The 17,294-nt window shown below is 37.9% G+C and overlaps 1 protein-coding gene across 4 annotated transcripts in view; it reads right to left on the bottom strand.

Annotated features, from left to right (window-relative positions):
• Window positions 1–4,190: 4,190 nt before the first annotated feature.
• The window catches only part of RAB27A (RAB27A, member RAS oncogene family), an 89,194-nt gene continuing 76,090 nt past the window's right edge, over window positions 4,191–17,294 (bottom strand). For all 4 annotated transcript variants that reach the window (XM_025389554.1, XM_025389556.1, XM_025389555.1 and 1 more), the window contains one exon: window positions 4,191–6,917. In XM_025389554.1, the coding sequence (XP_025245339.1) occupies window positions 6,719–6,917 (199 nt within the window). In that variant the 3' untranslated portion in view covers window positions 4,191–6,718. The remainder of the gene's footprint in view (window positions 6,918–17,294) is intronic.

Consider the following 17,294-nt stretch of genomic DNA (forward strand, 5'->3'; position numbering starts at 1 on the left):
TATATTTGTGTGTTTCCCTGTCTGTACGTCGTCTTCTTTATAATACTAGTTAATATACTATTTACCCTTTTCTGCATCTTGCTGTTACCTTGTCTCCATTGGAATGTGAGCTCCATGAGGGGCAGGGATTTCAGTTCGTTTGGTTTGCAACTACATCTCAGTATCTAGAATAGTCCCTGGCACATAATAGGCATTTGATACACATTTTACTGTAAACGGGTATTTAACATTCGTTTTCATATATATATATGCCATTGTACGAAAGTATTTTAATTGGTCACTAAGCGATAGTCATTCTTATCTTTTGGTATAATAAGCATCTTTACTGACACGCCTTTTCAAGAGAGGGTTTATGTAGAACTGCTGGATCAAGAGGAGCTGGATATAGATATCTAATTTTAAAATTTGGCAGATAATACTAAATTGCCTTCCAAAAGTTTTTACCAATTAACACTCCGCATCAACAAATAAGATGTCTGTTTCACTACACCCCTATGAAAAGTGATCTTTGCCAACCGGAGATGAAAATTTATCTTCTTATTTCAACTTGAATTTAATGACAAATGATGTTAAGAATCTTTCACAATGGTTTTCAACTTTTTTCTGTGAATTGCCTGTTCAGGTCCTACACAGTTTTCTATTGTTGATTTTCAACAGCGCTTTACACGTTAAGGTTAGTCCTTTGCTGAAATGCATTTAGAAATTATTTCCCTATCAATATTTTAAGCTTTGCTCATGGTTTTTTCCATGCAGAAATATGTTGTTTCTATATTCAGATGTATCCAGATTTTTATGATTTTGGATTTGGTACTTTCCTTTAAACTGCACTTCTCCAAAATTGTTTTTCAAAATGTTTTATCTTACGTTTTGTAGTTTCATTTTTTTGCATTTGAATTTTAAACTTGTCTGGAATTTAAGTATAAATGACATAGGACTCCAGTGTCTTTCCCTCAGTGCTATATGTTGATAAAGCATCCTTTCCCTCACTCACTCAAAATGTCACATCTATAGCTCCATTTCTGCACTCTGTTCCATCCTTTTACTTGTTAATGTGCCAGTGCCCAAATATTTAAATTATTGTAATTTTTTAAATAACTGGGTTTACCTCCTCTCCCTTTCTATTAGTTTTCATGCTGCTGATAAAGACATACCCTAGACTGGGCAATTTATACAGGAAAGAGGTTTAATGGACTCACAGTTCCACATGGCTGGGGACGCCTCACAATCACAGCAGAAGGCAAGGAGGAGCAAGTCACATCTTACATGGATGGCAGCAGGCAAAGAGAATGAAAACCAAATGAAAGGGGAAACCCCTTTAAAATAATCAGATCTCGTGAAACTTATGCACTATCGCAAGAAGAATGTAGGGGAAACTGGCCCCATGATTCAATTATCTCCCACCGGGTCCCTCCCACAACACATAGGAATTATGGGAGCTATAATTCAAGATGAGATTTGGGTGAGGACACAGCCAAACCATATCACCCCTCCTTCCTTGTCCTCCTTATTCATTATTTATCTGGCTATTCTTCAACATTTATCTTTTCATTTTAACTCTAGAATCAGTTTGTATAGTTATAATCTTCAAATACACACATTTTTCCTTTTATTGGATACTTTTTCTTGTCTAGTTATTCAACCAGTAATTCCAGAGTAATGTTAAATAACAAAGGCACATACCAGAAATTTTAGTAATAAGCATCTGCCCAATACTTTATTGTCAACCAAGAGACTGAAAATTATTTTACATTTCTTTATTCTTCCTCTCCTATCCTCCTCAACAATTACGGAAGAGGCTTACCAGTCTTTGCAACCTTTACACAATTCCTTCCCAACTCTCAGTTTGTTCCTGCTACTTCACCAAGAAATGTTACACCCTTCCCATACACATGAACACCCAGGTCTACCCGCTTACCTTTGATGTCAGAGGCCACATCCTTTATCTGTGTTCTGAATTCCATACCTTAAGGCTTCATCTGAGACTTTGTTCCCTTCAGTCTATGAACATACTCAGTGCTTCACTTTAGATTGAATGGGTGTGTAGCCAGCCTTAGAACTGTTCTTTTCTTTACACCTATTTTAATGGAATACGAGATTGAACTGAAATCTTGGAAATATGATTCCTTCTCATTTTTCCTTCTTAGGGTTTATGATTCCTAGATCTAAGGGTATGTGTCTTTTATTATTACTGGAAAATTCTCAGCTAGTATGTTTTCATATAGTGCCTCTTCCTTCAGTTTCTCTAATTTCTCTTTCTGGAATTCCAACTAGATATAAGTTGGAGTGTTTTTTCTTCCCTCTATGTCTTTTAACCCCTCCAGGACTTTCTCCTTATCTCTGTTTGCTGAATTGTGGGTAATTTCCTCTGACCAGCCTTCTAGAATTTTCTCTTCAACTCTGTCCAACCTGTCATTTAACCTCTACCATTAAGTTTTGAATATCAATGGCTATATTTTTCATTGTTGGAAGTTTTTGGGTTTTTTTTTTTTAATTCAAACCAGTCTGGTATCTTTAATATTGTCTTCTTTTCTGGATTTTTTAGTTCCTTTCATGTTTGTGATTATCTTAAACACTTTGACTTTATGGTCTCCTTCTGATAAGAATATTATTTGAGGTTCTTAAATGCCAAATCCTGCTGGCTGTTTGCTCTGCTGGCCCTTGCTAATGATTGGAGGTAAGGATAAAGAAGAAATAGATTGTAATTTTTCATTGTAATCTCATCCATAGTAGGGTGTATTTTAGCCTGTGCAGAAATGTTCCATCTGCAAACATTTTTGCTGTGCTTCCACCAAGTAATCCAGAACAAATCACTTCTTTAAAATGTTAATTTTTGTTAATTTCTTGATTTAACATACCCAGAAAAATTAGGTATTATATACTTTAACCCTCAACCTGTGTTCAAGCAGACTTGTGATTGTAAATTTTCACAAGAGATTAAAGACATAGACGAGGTCGGCCAGGCATGGTGGCTCACGCCTGTAATCCCAGCACTTTGGGAGGCCGAAGCTCAGGAGTTCAAGAGCAGCCTGGACAAGATGGTGAAACCCCATCTCTATTAAAAATACAAAAATTAGCCGGGTATGGGTGGTGGGTGCCTGTAATCCCAGCTACTCGGGAGGCTGAGGCAGAGAATTGCTTGAACCCGGGAGGCGGAGGTTGCAGTGAGCCGAGATCATACCACTGAACTCCAGCCTGGGTGACAGAGCAAGACTCCATCTCAAAAAGAAGAAGAAGAAGAAAAAAAAAACAGACCAGGTCCTGGATTTCTGTGTGTTTGGGGACAGAGGGCTGCAGTTTCAGCACCCTATTCTCAATAGGCCCAAGGTTTTCTTTATTAATTCTTTGTAGCCATTATAACAAAGCATCCTGATTACTGATACTGGCAAAACCAAACCAAAAGCAAACCACATTCAGCATCAGGTTGTTGTAAGTCCCCTCTGTTGTCTGTTTTCAAGGGGAAGAAGGTGGTCTTAGGGTATTGCCCATATTTTTTTTTGAGAAATCAACAGTACATTTAAAAAAATATGTTCATACTTTATCCAGCATTATCTAAGTATTTTATAATGGAAGAGCTTATTAGTTATATAAACACCTATATTACCAATAACAGAAGACCTGGAAATACCACCATAGAGATTTCCAATTTATAAAAATACCAAGTGAAACACATCTTAAATAGATTGTTAGTCATCTTGACATCAACTTCAAAAGATCAGAATTTATTTCTCAGAATTTTTTTTTTTTTTTTTTTGAGACAAAGTCTTGCTTCGTCACCTAGGCTGGAATGCAGTGGCAAGATCTCAGCTCGCCACAACCTCTGCCTCCTGGGTTCAAGCGATTCTCCTGCCTCAGCCTCCCAAGTAGCTAGGATTACAGTCATGCGCCACCATGCCCAGCTAATTTTGTATTTTTAGTAGAGATGGAATTTCTCCATGTTGGTCAGGCTGGTCTCGAACTCCCGACCTAAGGTGATCTGCCCGCTTCTGCCTCCCAAAGTACTGGGATTACAGGTGTGAGCCACCGCGCCCAGCCTGATAACATTTTAAATTACTTTTCCAGAATATGTTGTCTTGGCTGGCCCCTCAGTGAGCACCTAATGGAACGTGTATCCCTGAATTTCATTTCCTTTGGCATTACAACCTCTGGTATGAAACTTTGTGATAAGAAATAAAGTTACATTCACACACAAATTTGACAGACTAGACCACTTTATTATAGCTTAATTGGCACATGGTTCACTGAAGATACACTTCACTTTTACATAGGCTTGTAAATAGAAAAATACATTGATGCACAAAAAATATAGTACTTCAATACCAAACTAAAATGATTTCCAAAAAGAATACAGGTTATTTCAATAATTAAAGGTGGCTCTTCTGTGTGCACTATATCATGTATACACTTAATTGTATGTTTAAGGCCAGTGGAATCTATAGCTAATTACTTGGTTGGTTCTTGAAAACTGAAACATGCAAACATTCTTACGTTTAAAGACATTTAATGTGTTATTCTAACACAAATACACCATATAAAATATGCCCTGATATGTAGCTGTAAAATTATGTTGTACTCCACTGAAGTGTTATGGCAACTATAGAAGGCACTGCTGTGTGATTATGACCCTGCTTTTTTTTTTTTTTTTTTTTTTGAGATGGAGTCTCGCTCTGTCTCCCAGGCTGGAGTGCAGTGGCGCTATCTCAGCTCACTGCAACCTCCACCTCCCGGGTTCACGCCATTCTCCTACCTCAGCCTCCTGAGTAGCTGGGACTACAGGCGCCCGCCACCACGCCTGGCTAATTTTTTAATTATTATTTTATTTTTAGTAGAGACGGGGTATCACTGTGTTAGACAGGATGGTCTCGATCTCCTGACCTTGTGATCCGCCCACCTCGGCCTCCCAAAGTGCTGGGATTACAGGCATGAGCCACGGCGCCCAGCCGACCCTGCTCTTGAAATGTCTAAATCTTTTCCTCACTAGCATATACAATTCAAATGCACAGGCCTCAATGACTTCTTTGGAATTTAAAAGAAGCCTTCATTTCAAGGATAGAAATATGCAAAATTTTACCACCCATGGCTAAGTATGTTATGGGAGCAGTGGAAGGACAGTGGAAAAAAAAATAACATTTTTCATTATACTTATATTTTTCCTTTTTTAAAAATAAATTTAGGGGGTACAAGTACAGTTTAGATACATGAATATATTGTGTAGTCGTAAAGTCTGGGCTTCTAGTGTAACCATCACCCAAATACACTTGTTTTTTTCTAATTACAGTTCTACCAAACATTTGCCACCACAAAATTTATTTTTATTCTTTATTTAAATTATAGTGAGTGATATTTCTTCCTAAATAGCCATTAAGATCTCTGGAAGTTTTGATCTACTTTATTCAAACCACTTTAATAAATAAGACTTTTCACCTAAATGAAATACCTTTGAATTTTATAAACAACTTCCATGAAACATATATTAAAACCACCTTAAATTTGGTATGAAGACACTTTGGCAATACAGCAGAATATATGATCTTGGCAAGATCCAGCAAGTACAGTAAATGCTCATGAGCTCTATGAAAAATATAGCTACAGAATACTTCATTTTTCTTTTATTGAACTACAGTACAAATATAACTGCTTCAATATGAACTTCTATCTTCCACCAAATAGCAAACAGGCATCTTATGTAATTAAAAACTAATTACTTCAATTCCACCAATGGAAAAGCAAAACAAGTCGCAAATATCAACAATACACAGCCTGCTGGTAAAGACAGAGATGAGTAATTTATAAGCTAATTAAGCTGCAGCCTGAGGATGCCAGATCAACATTATAAATATGAAGAAAAAGAAACTAAATATTTACTCATCACAAATAATTCGGCATAAGCACCAGCTGTGTTCAGATGTGGCCAGCACATGGGCCAAGTATAAATGTACAATCACAGTGAACTAAAGCCATAAAATCTAGTTCCCTGACCCTTCAATCAACCATTCAGAGCAATGGGAATATGGCAGGGAGCCAGAAGTCCCACTTTGGTTGCTCATAATACATTAAGCCACCCTGCCCCACCCCAATCCCTTTCCCACCAACAAAAAAGTCACCGTGAACATACAATTGGTCAATCCAGTTTATCCAAGGTCTATCGATATGTCCATGATTCGTCTTATATTCATGTTAAATAGAATGCTTACATAAAATTAATACTCAAAGACATTGAGCTGATGTGCATGTATATCCTTATTTAACACTCAAGTGGCTTTAATGGGATTTTAGAATGTCACCTATGACATGAGGCTTTAAATCTGGATTGAAGACTGTGGCAGTTTTATAATTGCATGTAAGATCTTAAATGTAAGACTCTGGGCCTACCTACATTGAGGCAGGTGACAGTACCCTCATTCATTCTACATAATAAATACACTCTTCTGTGACTGCAAAATTCTAAATTCTTGAATGATTTACTATAATAGGCTAAGGCTTTATAAGGCACTTTTGGCTCTGAAATATTTCTCCTAACTCTCAGGCTAAATCTTAAAGAAATATTTCAAAGCTACAACAAATTTATTTTAAAACCAGATGCTTTATTGGTAGGTCTAATGGGGATAGTGAGAAGCAATTTGTACACAATGCCCATTAATCTCTCGCTGTGCCATGTATCAATCATAGAGAAGATCCCAGGCATGGGCCACCTCAACTACTATGTCGCTTACTTGACTTCTCAACAGCCACATGCCCCTTTCTCCTTTTCTTCACTTAACTGATCCATAGAGGCATGACCATTTGATCGCACCACTCCTTCAGGAATCCAAGACTTGTCCACACACCGCTCCATTCGTTTCATTATCAGGTCCAGAAGCATCTCAATTGCTTGGCTTATGTTTGTCCCATTGGCAGCACTAGTTTCAAAGTAGGGGATTCTGGAAGACAGAGACAACTCAGGTAACAACATGTGGAGGGAAAGGACAGTGACCTTTGCTCTTGATAATTCAAATTAGAGAATCGATAGAATACAAATATACAAGGTGACAAACATTTTACCACCCCGGAATACATTAAAAAGTGAAAAAGACAATAAAATACTCACACTGCATTTCTAGTAGATATGCAAAACTGGAAATTTTAGACTCTTCAAAATATCAATTTTCGGTTGGGCACAGTGGCTCACACCTCCCAGCACTCTGAGTGGCTCAGGTGGGCAGATCACCCGAGGTCAGGAGTTCAAGACCAGCCTGGCCAACATGGGGAAACCCCATCTCTACAAAAAATACAAAAATTAGCCAGGAATGGTGGCATATACCTGTAATCCCAGCTACTGGGGAGGCTGAGGTTCCAGAATCACTTGAACCCGGGAGGCAGAGGTTGCAGTGAGTCAATATTGTGCCACCGCACTCCAGCGTGGGCAATAGCGTTAGATTGCCTCGAAAAAAAAAAAAAAGCAATTTTCATTTTTTTTAAAGGAGCATATTTATGCAATATATATTTTGGTAATATATATTGATTTACTATAAAAAGATTTATAAAAAGATATAAAGTAGGGGATTCTGGAAGACAGAGACAGAATTAAATCTTTTGTCATTTAATAAGTTGTTGGAGGGTTTTTTGTTTGTTTTGAGACAGAGTCTCTGTCACCCAGGCTGGAGTGCAGTGGCACGATCTCAGCCCCCAGGCGACTTCACAAGCATTGATCCTCCCACCTCAGCTTTCCCAGTAGCTGGGACCACAGGCACACACCACCACGCCCGGCTAATTATTGTATTTTTTTGTAGAGACAGGGTTTTACTATGTTGCCCAGGCTGGTTTCGACTCCTGAGCTCAAGCTGCCCACCTGCCTCGGCCTCCAAAGTGCTGGGACTATGGGTGTGAGCCGCTGTACCCGGCCTAGTTGTAAGAATTTAAAACTTGATTCTTAGTATGAAAGCTGTTTACATTCCTCTATGTGAAAAGTAAAACTTGAAAACTGTTAGAAGAAAAATAAGAGACTATCTTTTTGACATTGAGATAAGAAAGGATTTCTTAATATAGCCACAAAAGCTCAAACCACAGAGAAAAAGTTTGATAATCTTGACAATGTTAAAATTTAAAACTTTGGTGCCACAACATATATCATAAGCAAAGCTAAAAGATGAGCGACGGGCCAAAATACATGATATTTCATATAAGTTGCAAATGGGTGAGCATCCGAAAAAATAATTCTTCAAATGAATTAAAGTAATAAACAAGATAATACGGAATAGACTAAGGATATGCACAGGAAATTCTAAGAAATTACATTTATGAAAAAACGTTCAACCTTACCCAAAATAAGGGAAATGCACATTAAAATAATGGTATATTAACTCACACCCATCAGATTGGCATACATATAAAAATTTCCCAATATCAAGTATTGCCAAGAAGAAGAAAAGAGGAACATGCATTTACTGCTGATGTAAGTATAAATTGTTATAACTAATTTGGAAAATAGGACGGTAATATCTGGTAAAACTGAAACATGCATGCACTATGACCCAGCAACAGCCCTTCTGGGTATACACCTAAAGCAAAGCCAAGGCATGCTGATGGGCAGGAAGTGAGTTACAGGGATACCTGAGACATGAGCAGTCCCTCAGTCCTTAGGGCAACTGAGAAGGTCTTAGGGCAGCCAGAGTCCCTGAACCAGTCTCCTCCAACCTTGAGCAGCCTTATCTATTTATCCCGGTGAGCTGCACAAATATTATCATTTTCTGCAGGTGTCATGCTATGAAAAATATTGAGAAACCCTGTCCTGGAGCAGCACTATCCAACACAACTTCCCACAATGACAGGAACTTTCCGTATCTGTGTCATCCAGTACAATAACTACTAGCCACATGTAGCTATTGAACACTTGAAATGTGGCTAATGCAACCAAAAACGTGACTTTTTTTTTTTTTTTTTTGAGACAGGGTCTCATTCTGTCACCCAGACTGGAGTGCGGTGGTGCAATTTCAGCTCACTGCAACCTCTGCCTCCCAGGTTCAAGTGATTCTCGTGCCTCAGCCTCCCAAGTAGCTGGGACTACAGGCACATACCACCACTCCCAGCTAATTTTACCATATTGGCCAGGCTGGTCTCAAACTCCTGACCTGAAGTGATCTGTCTTCCTTCCCTCCCAAAGTTCTGAAGTAACAAGCGTGAGCTACCACACCTGGCCAAAAAACCTGAACTTTTAATTTTAACTTAAATAGCTACATGTGACTAGTGGCTATCATACTGGATAGCGCAGCCCTAGAGAAGCTCTCATATATGTACACATGGCATCGTCTAATGGAATAGATATTGCAGAACTATTTGTAATAGGGAAAAAATTAACCTAAATGTCCATCTATAAGTGCATGAATAGTGATATTTTTGTACAATGAGTTATACAATGCTCAAACTGTATCAACTTGGCAAAAATTAAATGTTGAATTAAAAAAACAACTTGTATGATACAAGATCATTTGTGTAAAGAACACAAAATAATTACACATCATTATAAAACCATCTATGCAGTAAAAGTATAACTCCTTGGACTAGAAATATATAATTCTGACTGCTTTTAACTAAAAGTAAAAGAAAACTGTGGCTCAAATTGGCATGAATCACAAGTAGGAATTTATTGTCATGCATAATGAACACAGACCTAGAGTTTCCAATGTTAACTCAGTTGCCGAACAGTAGAAACAAAGAACCTAGATTCATCTCTTCCTTCTGTTCTGCCATCCTCCACGTGTCACCTTTGTCCACAGTCTGACTCCCTTCATGACCCCAGAAGTTAAAACATTCCAGGCATCACATCTCAACACACCACAGCTCCAAGGAAAAAGGGACTCTCTTCCTCTGTGTGCCTCCCTCAGGAAAGAGGAAATCTTTCCCAGAAGTCCCTGGCAGACTTTCCCTCATGTCTCATTGGTCAAAACTGTATCACATGCCAATGCCTAAACCAAACTCTGGCGAGAGGAATGGTACACCCCCATCACTGGCTTAAACCAATCAGTCTGCCTGGACTGGGGACTGGCACCTGCCTCTCTTAAGTAGGACGTCCTCTAGAAGCAGAGTAGATAGCTAAAGGAAATTGGGATTCTATAAAGAAAGGCATGAATATTGTCTAGGCAACCAACAACATCTGCTATAGGAAGTAAATATAGTGTGGTTCCCTCTGAGGAGGTAGGAAGGAGAATGGAATCAGCAAGGAATTTTATAAGGAGCTTCAATTGTATCTGTAAGAAAACTTTATTTTTTATTATGTATAATATCGTTTCAGGGTCAATATGATCATTTAATACATTGATATAATTTGTAAAGATGAGTATACTTGGGGTAGCCATAATCTTAAATATTTGTCTTTTCACATAGAACGATTTAAATTTTTCTCTCCTAGCTATTTCAAGATGTACAATAGATCGTTGTAAACTATAGTCACCCGACTGATCCATCTAACAGTACATCTTATTTCTTCTGTCAAACCATATATTTGTACCTATTAATCAAGCTCTCATCATCTTCCACTCCCTCCTACCCTTCCTGGCCTCTGGTATTCACCAATCTACTCTCTCTCTTCATGCGATCCACCTTCGTAGCTCCCACATATGAGGAAGAACATGCAACATTTGTCTTTCTGTGTTTGGCTATTTCACTTAACATAAGGATCTACAGTTCCATCCCAGCTGCTGCAAATGAAAGGATTTCATTCTTTTTATGGTGGAATAATATTCCGTTATATATATAAACCATATTTTATTTATCCATCCATTGATGGGTACTTAGATTGATTGTGTATCTTAGCTATTGTGGATAGTGCTGCAATAAACATGGGAGTACAGATAGCAAACATCTTTTTGATGTATCTGATATATATCTATATATATCTTTTGGAGATATATATATATATCCAAAAGTAAATAAAGCTTACATAAAACTTATGAGAAAACTTCCACTAATATATATACACACATATATACATATATACACATACACATGTATATATACATACACATATATATATATACATACACATATGTATTAGTGGAATTGCTGGATTACATGGCAGTTCTATTTTTAGTTTTTTAAAAAAAAACATCCATACTGTTCTCCATAGTGCTTATACTAATTTACTTTCCCACCAACGATGTACAAGGGTTCACCCTTCTCTGCCTCCTCACCAGCATCCACTGTTGTCTGTATTTGGGTTTTTTTTTTTTTTTGGCAGGGGTGGGGATTACTGCCTATATTTTGGATAAAAGTCATATTAACTGGATGAGATGTTATCTCATTGGGGGCGGGATTACTGCCTACATTTTGGATAAAAGTCATATTAACTGGATGAGATGTTACCTCATTGTAGTTTTGATTTGCCTTTCCCTGAGTAGTGATGTTGAGCATTTTTTCATACACCTGATTGCCATTTGCAGATCTTCTTTTGAGAAATGTCTATTCAGATCTTTTGCCTATTTTTAAAACAGATTATTGGTTTTTGCTATTGAGTTATTTGAGCTCCTTTTATATTCTGGTTATTAATCCCTCATCAGATGGGTAGTTTGCAAGTATTTTCTCCCATTCTGTAAGCTGTGTCTTCATTTTGTTGTTTCCTTTGCTATGCAGAAGCTTTTTAGCTTGATATAAATCCCATGTGTCTAGTCTTGTGTTGGTTGCCTGTGTTTTGTGGTCTTATACAAAAAGTTCTTGTCCAGACCAATGACCTGGAGTGTTTCCCAAATGTTTTCTTCCAGTAGTTTCATAGTTTCAAGTTTGATATTTAAGTATTTAATGCATTTTGAGTTGATTTTATATATGGTGAGAGGGGTCTAGTTACATTGTTCTGCATGTGGATATCTAGTTTTCCCAGCATCATTTATTGAAGACAATGTCCTTTCCCCATTGTTCTTGGCACTTTTGTCCAAGATGAGTTGTCTGTAAAGGTATGGATTTATATCCGGGTTCTTTGTTCTGTGCCATTGGTCTATGTGTCTGTTTTATGCCAGTACCTGATTCGGTTACTATAGCTTTGTTGTAAACTTTGAAGTCAAGTAGTATGATATCTCCAGCTTTGTGCTTTTTTCCTCAGGATTGTTTCGGTTATTGAGGGTCTTTTGTGATTCCATATAAATTTTAGGATTTTTTTTCAATATTTGTGAAAATATTATTGGTATTTTGATAGAGATTGCATTGAGTCAGTAAATGGCTTTGGGAAGTGTTATTTTAACAATGTTAATTATTCCAGTCCATAAGCATGGAGTATTTTTCCATTTTTGGTGTCCTCTTCCATTTCTCTCATCTGTTTTTATAGTTTTTTTTAATAGTTTTCCTTGTACAGATGCTTCACTTCTTTGGTTAAACTGATTTCTAGGTATTTTACATTCTTTGTAGCTATTGTAAATGAGATTGTTTTCTTGGTTTCTTTCTCAGATTGTTCCCTGTTGGTGTATATAAATGCTAATGATTTCTGTATGTTGATTTTGTATCCTACAACTTTACTGAATTCGTTGATCAGTTCTGTTTTTTTTTTTCGTGTAATCTTTAGGTTAGAAAAACATTCTTAAAGCAGGCCTGTAGCAAGGAAGGCCCAGAAAAGTAAAGCGGTCTGATCAACGTCATTCAGCTAATAAATGACAGAGAAGCAAGCAGGTTCTTCCTGTTTTCCTATACAGCTCCTCATATACCATACTACATCTTGTAAAACAAAATAGGAAATGTCTTCTCAGTGTTTAGTTCATAGATTACTGATTTCCAAAACTATTAACTAGAAGAAAAAAAATTGGGTGAATTCAAATTTTGCAACATACTATTTTATTAAATGAGTTTTCTGGATTATAACCTTTTTTTTTTTTTTTTTTTTTAGCTTTTCCCCCTTTTTTGCTTCAGGGATTTCTTGCATATTCTCTTCAGAGTGTTCTGGTTTGCCTGAATTGAAACAAGCTGATATATATGAGTCATTTAAAATCGAAGAAAATAATAACAAAAATTATTTCTTGAGCTACCCAGTACTATGTGTCTTACATGCATGATTCACTAAATATAACCCCTACTGTATTCAGGAACACAGTGTTCCCATTTCACAAATGATTAAGGCTGAGAAAGATGAAAGGAACTTGCCCAATTCACAATGCTACAAAGTAGTGGAGTTAGGATATGGGTCCACCTCTAATTCCAATGCAGCCATCTTAACCATAGGTTCTACTGATTCCAAACTAGTATGAGGGCTTTCAAAATAAATAAATCTTATGCACCGCACAAGAAGAAAACGCTGGCTTTGGGGAGTAATCAGAGGTCACTGGCCATGTTTATCAAAGGCTTTACCACTTACCAACTCCAGACTATATTTCTGGACCATACACTTGAAGACATTCTGAATTTTACAGCATCAAGATCCTCAAGAGCATCAAATCTTTTTTTTTTTTTTTTGAGAGAGTCTCACTCTGTTGCCCAGGCTGGAATGCAGTGGCATCATCTTGGCTCACTGCAAGCTCCGCCTCCCGGGTTCACACCATTCTCCTGCCTCTGTCTCCCGAGTAGCTGGGACTACAGGCGCCCGCCACCATGCCCGGCTAATTTTTTGTAATTTTAGTAGAGACGGGGTTTCACCATGTTAGCCAGGATGGTCTTGATCTGCTGACCTCGTGATCTACCCGCCTCAGCCTCCCAAAGTGCTGGGATTACAGGCATGAGCCACCGCGCCCGGCCCATCAAATCTTAAGTATACATTTGTTTTGTTATTCAGAGACCTGTAGTACAGGTGTAATTTTTAAATAACTCACAAAGCATTACTTCAAAACTGTATGGCTGTTTTTCACATAATCTTGGGAAATCAGTCTTCTTGTCGAAGTCATCCTTTATACATTTGAGATGGTCTTTCCAACAGGATTAATCACCTGACAAATTCATCTTGCTTTTCAATAAAGCCATGAAAGACGTGATAACATTGTATTTCCTTCAACTGTTGACTTCATTGCGACCATTTGTGAGGAATCTAACCAAAATGCTCTTAGATATCAAAACACAAAGCAAAGTTATTTTATCATCTCAGGGAGTCCTGCAGTTGAATTCAGTAAAGTATTTCTTAAATTTATTAGAATTTTAAAGTCCTCCACGATTACTTTTCTTAAAGAATGTTTTTGTTTTTCTGTATTCTCACAGCATGTTAACAACTACGTCAGTGACTCTGATTACAATTTACTTTACTCTTTTATTCTTTCTTGGCCAGTAACAGCTTCTATATGAGAGCTTGGTAAAGTTTTCTTTTTTAACTTCTTAATGCTTTTACAGATCTTTTCAGAACTCTTTGACGTTACTAAGAAGCATATTTCGATCAGGGGTTCCCAATCCCCAGGCCACAGACTGGTACCAATCCATGGCCTGCTAGGAACCAGGCCACACAGCAGGAGGTAAGCAGGGGGCCAGTGAGCAAGCGAAGTTTCATCTGTATTTACAGCTGCTCGGCATCACTCGCATTACCACCTGAACTCTGTCTCCTGTCAGATTAGCAGTGTCATTAGATTCTCATAGGAGCACAAGCCATATTGTGAACTGTACATGTGAAGGATCTAGGTTGCACTCTCCTATGAGAATCTAATGCCTGATGATCTGTCACTGTCTCCTATCACCCCCAGATGGGACTGTCCAGCTGCAGGGAAACAAGCTCAGAGCTCCCACTGATTCATTATGGTGAGCCGTATAATTATTATATACTATAATGTAATAATAATAGAAATAAAGTGCACAATAAATGTATTATGTTTGAATCATTCCAAAACCACCCTCACCTCCACTGGTCCATGGAAAGATTGTCTTCCACGAAACCGGTTCCCCGTGCCAAAAAGGTTGGGGACCACTGATTTAGAGGATATACGTGTAGGGACATAAGGCTATTTTTCCATTATGATTCCTCAGTAATGCTGTCTTATTATTTGATAACTTCCTCCAGGAGGTGATAAGGCCGTGCAACTGAAACTCTGCAATTCTCTGTTTTAGCACAGCTATTAAAAACTGGTTGAGAAACTATCACCTCATTTGAGTATTTATCCACCCACCTGTGAGTTCTGCAAGGCAGAGTTGCTCCACTAACTCTACCACGCTCATCTTCTGTCATCCTTTGATTTGCTGAGTCTAAAATATCTTAATCAGAAAAAAGTTTGTTGGGAAAAATGACATGGTCTTAGCAGTTTTTAAACTTCCTGCTTGCCTCTTAGTTACTGTCAATCTTTTTTCCTCCATCTTCATCTATCGCCTTGCCCACAAAATGAAGATAATGCATCTCTGTCCCCCCCTAGTCACATGTAATATTTGATTAACAACCTGAAGGGGCAATCCTTTGTGACTGGAGTCAATATGTGTTTACTTATCAAGAATCTATAATATTATTGAGCTAAAATCCTAGGGATAGTTTGTGATGCCATTGCTACAAGAATAGAATTTTAGAATGAGATTTTTCAAAATGTAAATAGTTACATTTTCTTCATTATGATCTTTCTCAATTATATCCATTAAAAATCAGTTAATGTCCACAGAACATTTCTTATACTTAAGGAGAGGGCTTGACCATTCTATCACCTTTCAGAAATACATTACATGAAAAAGCAGTTGAAAAACTCGGATCTCCCCCAACGGAATAAATTGGAAATATTTTTAAAAGTAGTTGAACAGTAAGTTTCTTTAAAATACTAAATCACAATAATGTATACTTCATTTTAAAAATTCTCTCAAAATCAGTTATAAATATCTTTCCAACTCCAGAGTCTCCAGCCTCATTTGATTCCTTAATTTTCCTCCATGACTCCTGAAAATTACCTCACCATCATTTTTGAGGAATAAATAAGAAAACATAGTTGAAAGTACTTTGAAAACTATAAAACCTATGCATGGAAGTTATCGACAGCATGAATCAATGGTTAAGAGTTATAACCTCAGGCCGGGCATGGTGGCTCATGCCTGTAATCCCAGCACTTTGGGAGGCTGAGGCAGGTGGATCACCTGAGGTCAGGAGTTCAAGACCAGAAAGCCCGTCTCTACTAAAAATACAAAAATTAACCAGGCATGGTGGAGGCCTGTAATCCCAGCTACTCAGGAGTCTGAGGCAGGAGAATCACTTTAATCTAGGAGGCGGAGGTTGCAGCGAGCCGAGATCGCGCCACTGCACTCCAGCCTGGGCAACAGAGGGAGACTCCGTCTCAAAAAAAAAAAAAAAGTCATAACCTCTGGAGTCATGCTGCCTGGATTCAAATCCTAGTACTACATCTGACCAACTGTGATTCTGACAAAAGTTTAACCTCTGTGCCTCCGCTGCTTCATCTGTAATACCAAACAACATCAGTGTCTTCTTGTAAGGATTAAATGAGTTAATATTTAAAGCACTTAACATCAGAACCTGACACATAGTACAAACAATAAATGTTTCCTATTTCCAACACAGAATTGGGTTAGGTGATAAAAGCTTATTTGTAATTATGTTGTTTAAAACTCAGAACACAGCCAGGCACAGTGGCTCATACCTGTAAAACCCGGCACTTTGAGAGGCTGAGGCAGGTGGATCACCTGAGGTCAGGAGTTAGAGATTAGCCTGGCCAACATGGTGAAACCCCATCTCTACTAAAAATACAAAAATTAGGTGGGCATGGTGGCATGTGCCTGTAGTCCCAGCTACTAGGGAGGCTGAGACACGAGGATCTCTTGAACGCAGGAGGCAGAGGTTGCAGTGAGCTGAGATGGTGCCACTGCACTCCAGCCTGAACAACAGAGGGAGACTCTCTCTCAGAAAAGAAAAACAAAAACTCAGAATACATCATCCCAAAAATGCAATGTCACTAGCAACATGGTAAACATTAAATTCTCAGTCTGTGTGTTGTGTGAAATAAAAATAAAAATAAATTTGCAGACTAACCAACAAACATTGGTTTAATCCACAATGTAGTTGATCTATAAAATCCACAATACTGCTCTAATTCTGGTACCTGGGACCATGCCTCCCTACATCAGAGATGCTGCACTCAGACTCGTCCTGGCCAAAGTGCTTCATGCCCCAAAGCATTTGCCTCCCTCACTCTTCATCAAACTCCTCACTTCCCAAGCAATCTTCATTAAATGCTGGAAGAAAATGGATCTTACTCTACTGATTAATACTGAGGTCTAAATGACTGATGCTTCTAGCAGAGCTGTGAGGTACTGTCCACTGTTTATTAACTTAAGCAAATATTTAATTGGTATAATTTCAAGGTATAAGAGTTCTAACTTTTCAAGTTACTCATGCTAAAAGATGCACAATATTAACAAGACATAGTTTAGACTTGTAACTCCAAATTCAA

The sequence above is a fragment of the Theropithecus gelada genome, chromosome 7a (genome assembly GCF_003255815.1).
Source record: "Theropithecus gelada isolate Dixy chromosome 7a, Tgel_1.0, whole genome shotgun sequence".
In the NCBI taxonomy this organism is placed as follows: Eukaryota; Metazoa; Chordata; class Mammalia; order Primates; family Cercopithecidae; genus Theropithecus; species Theropithecus gelada.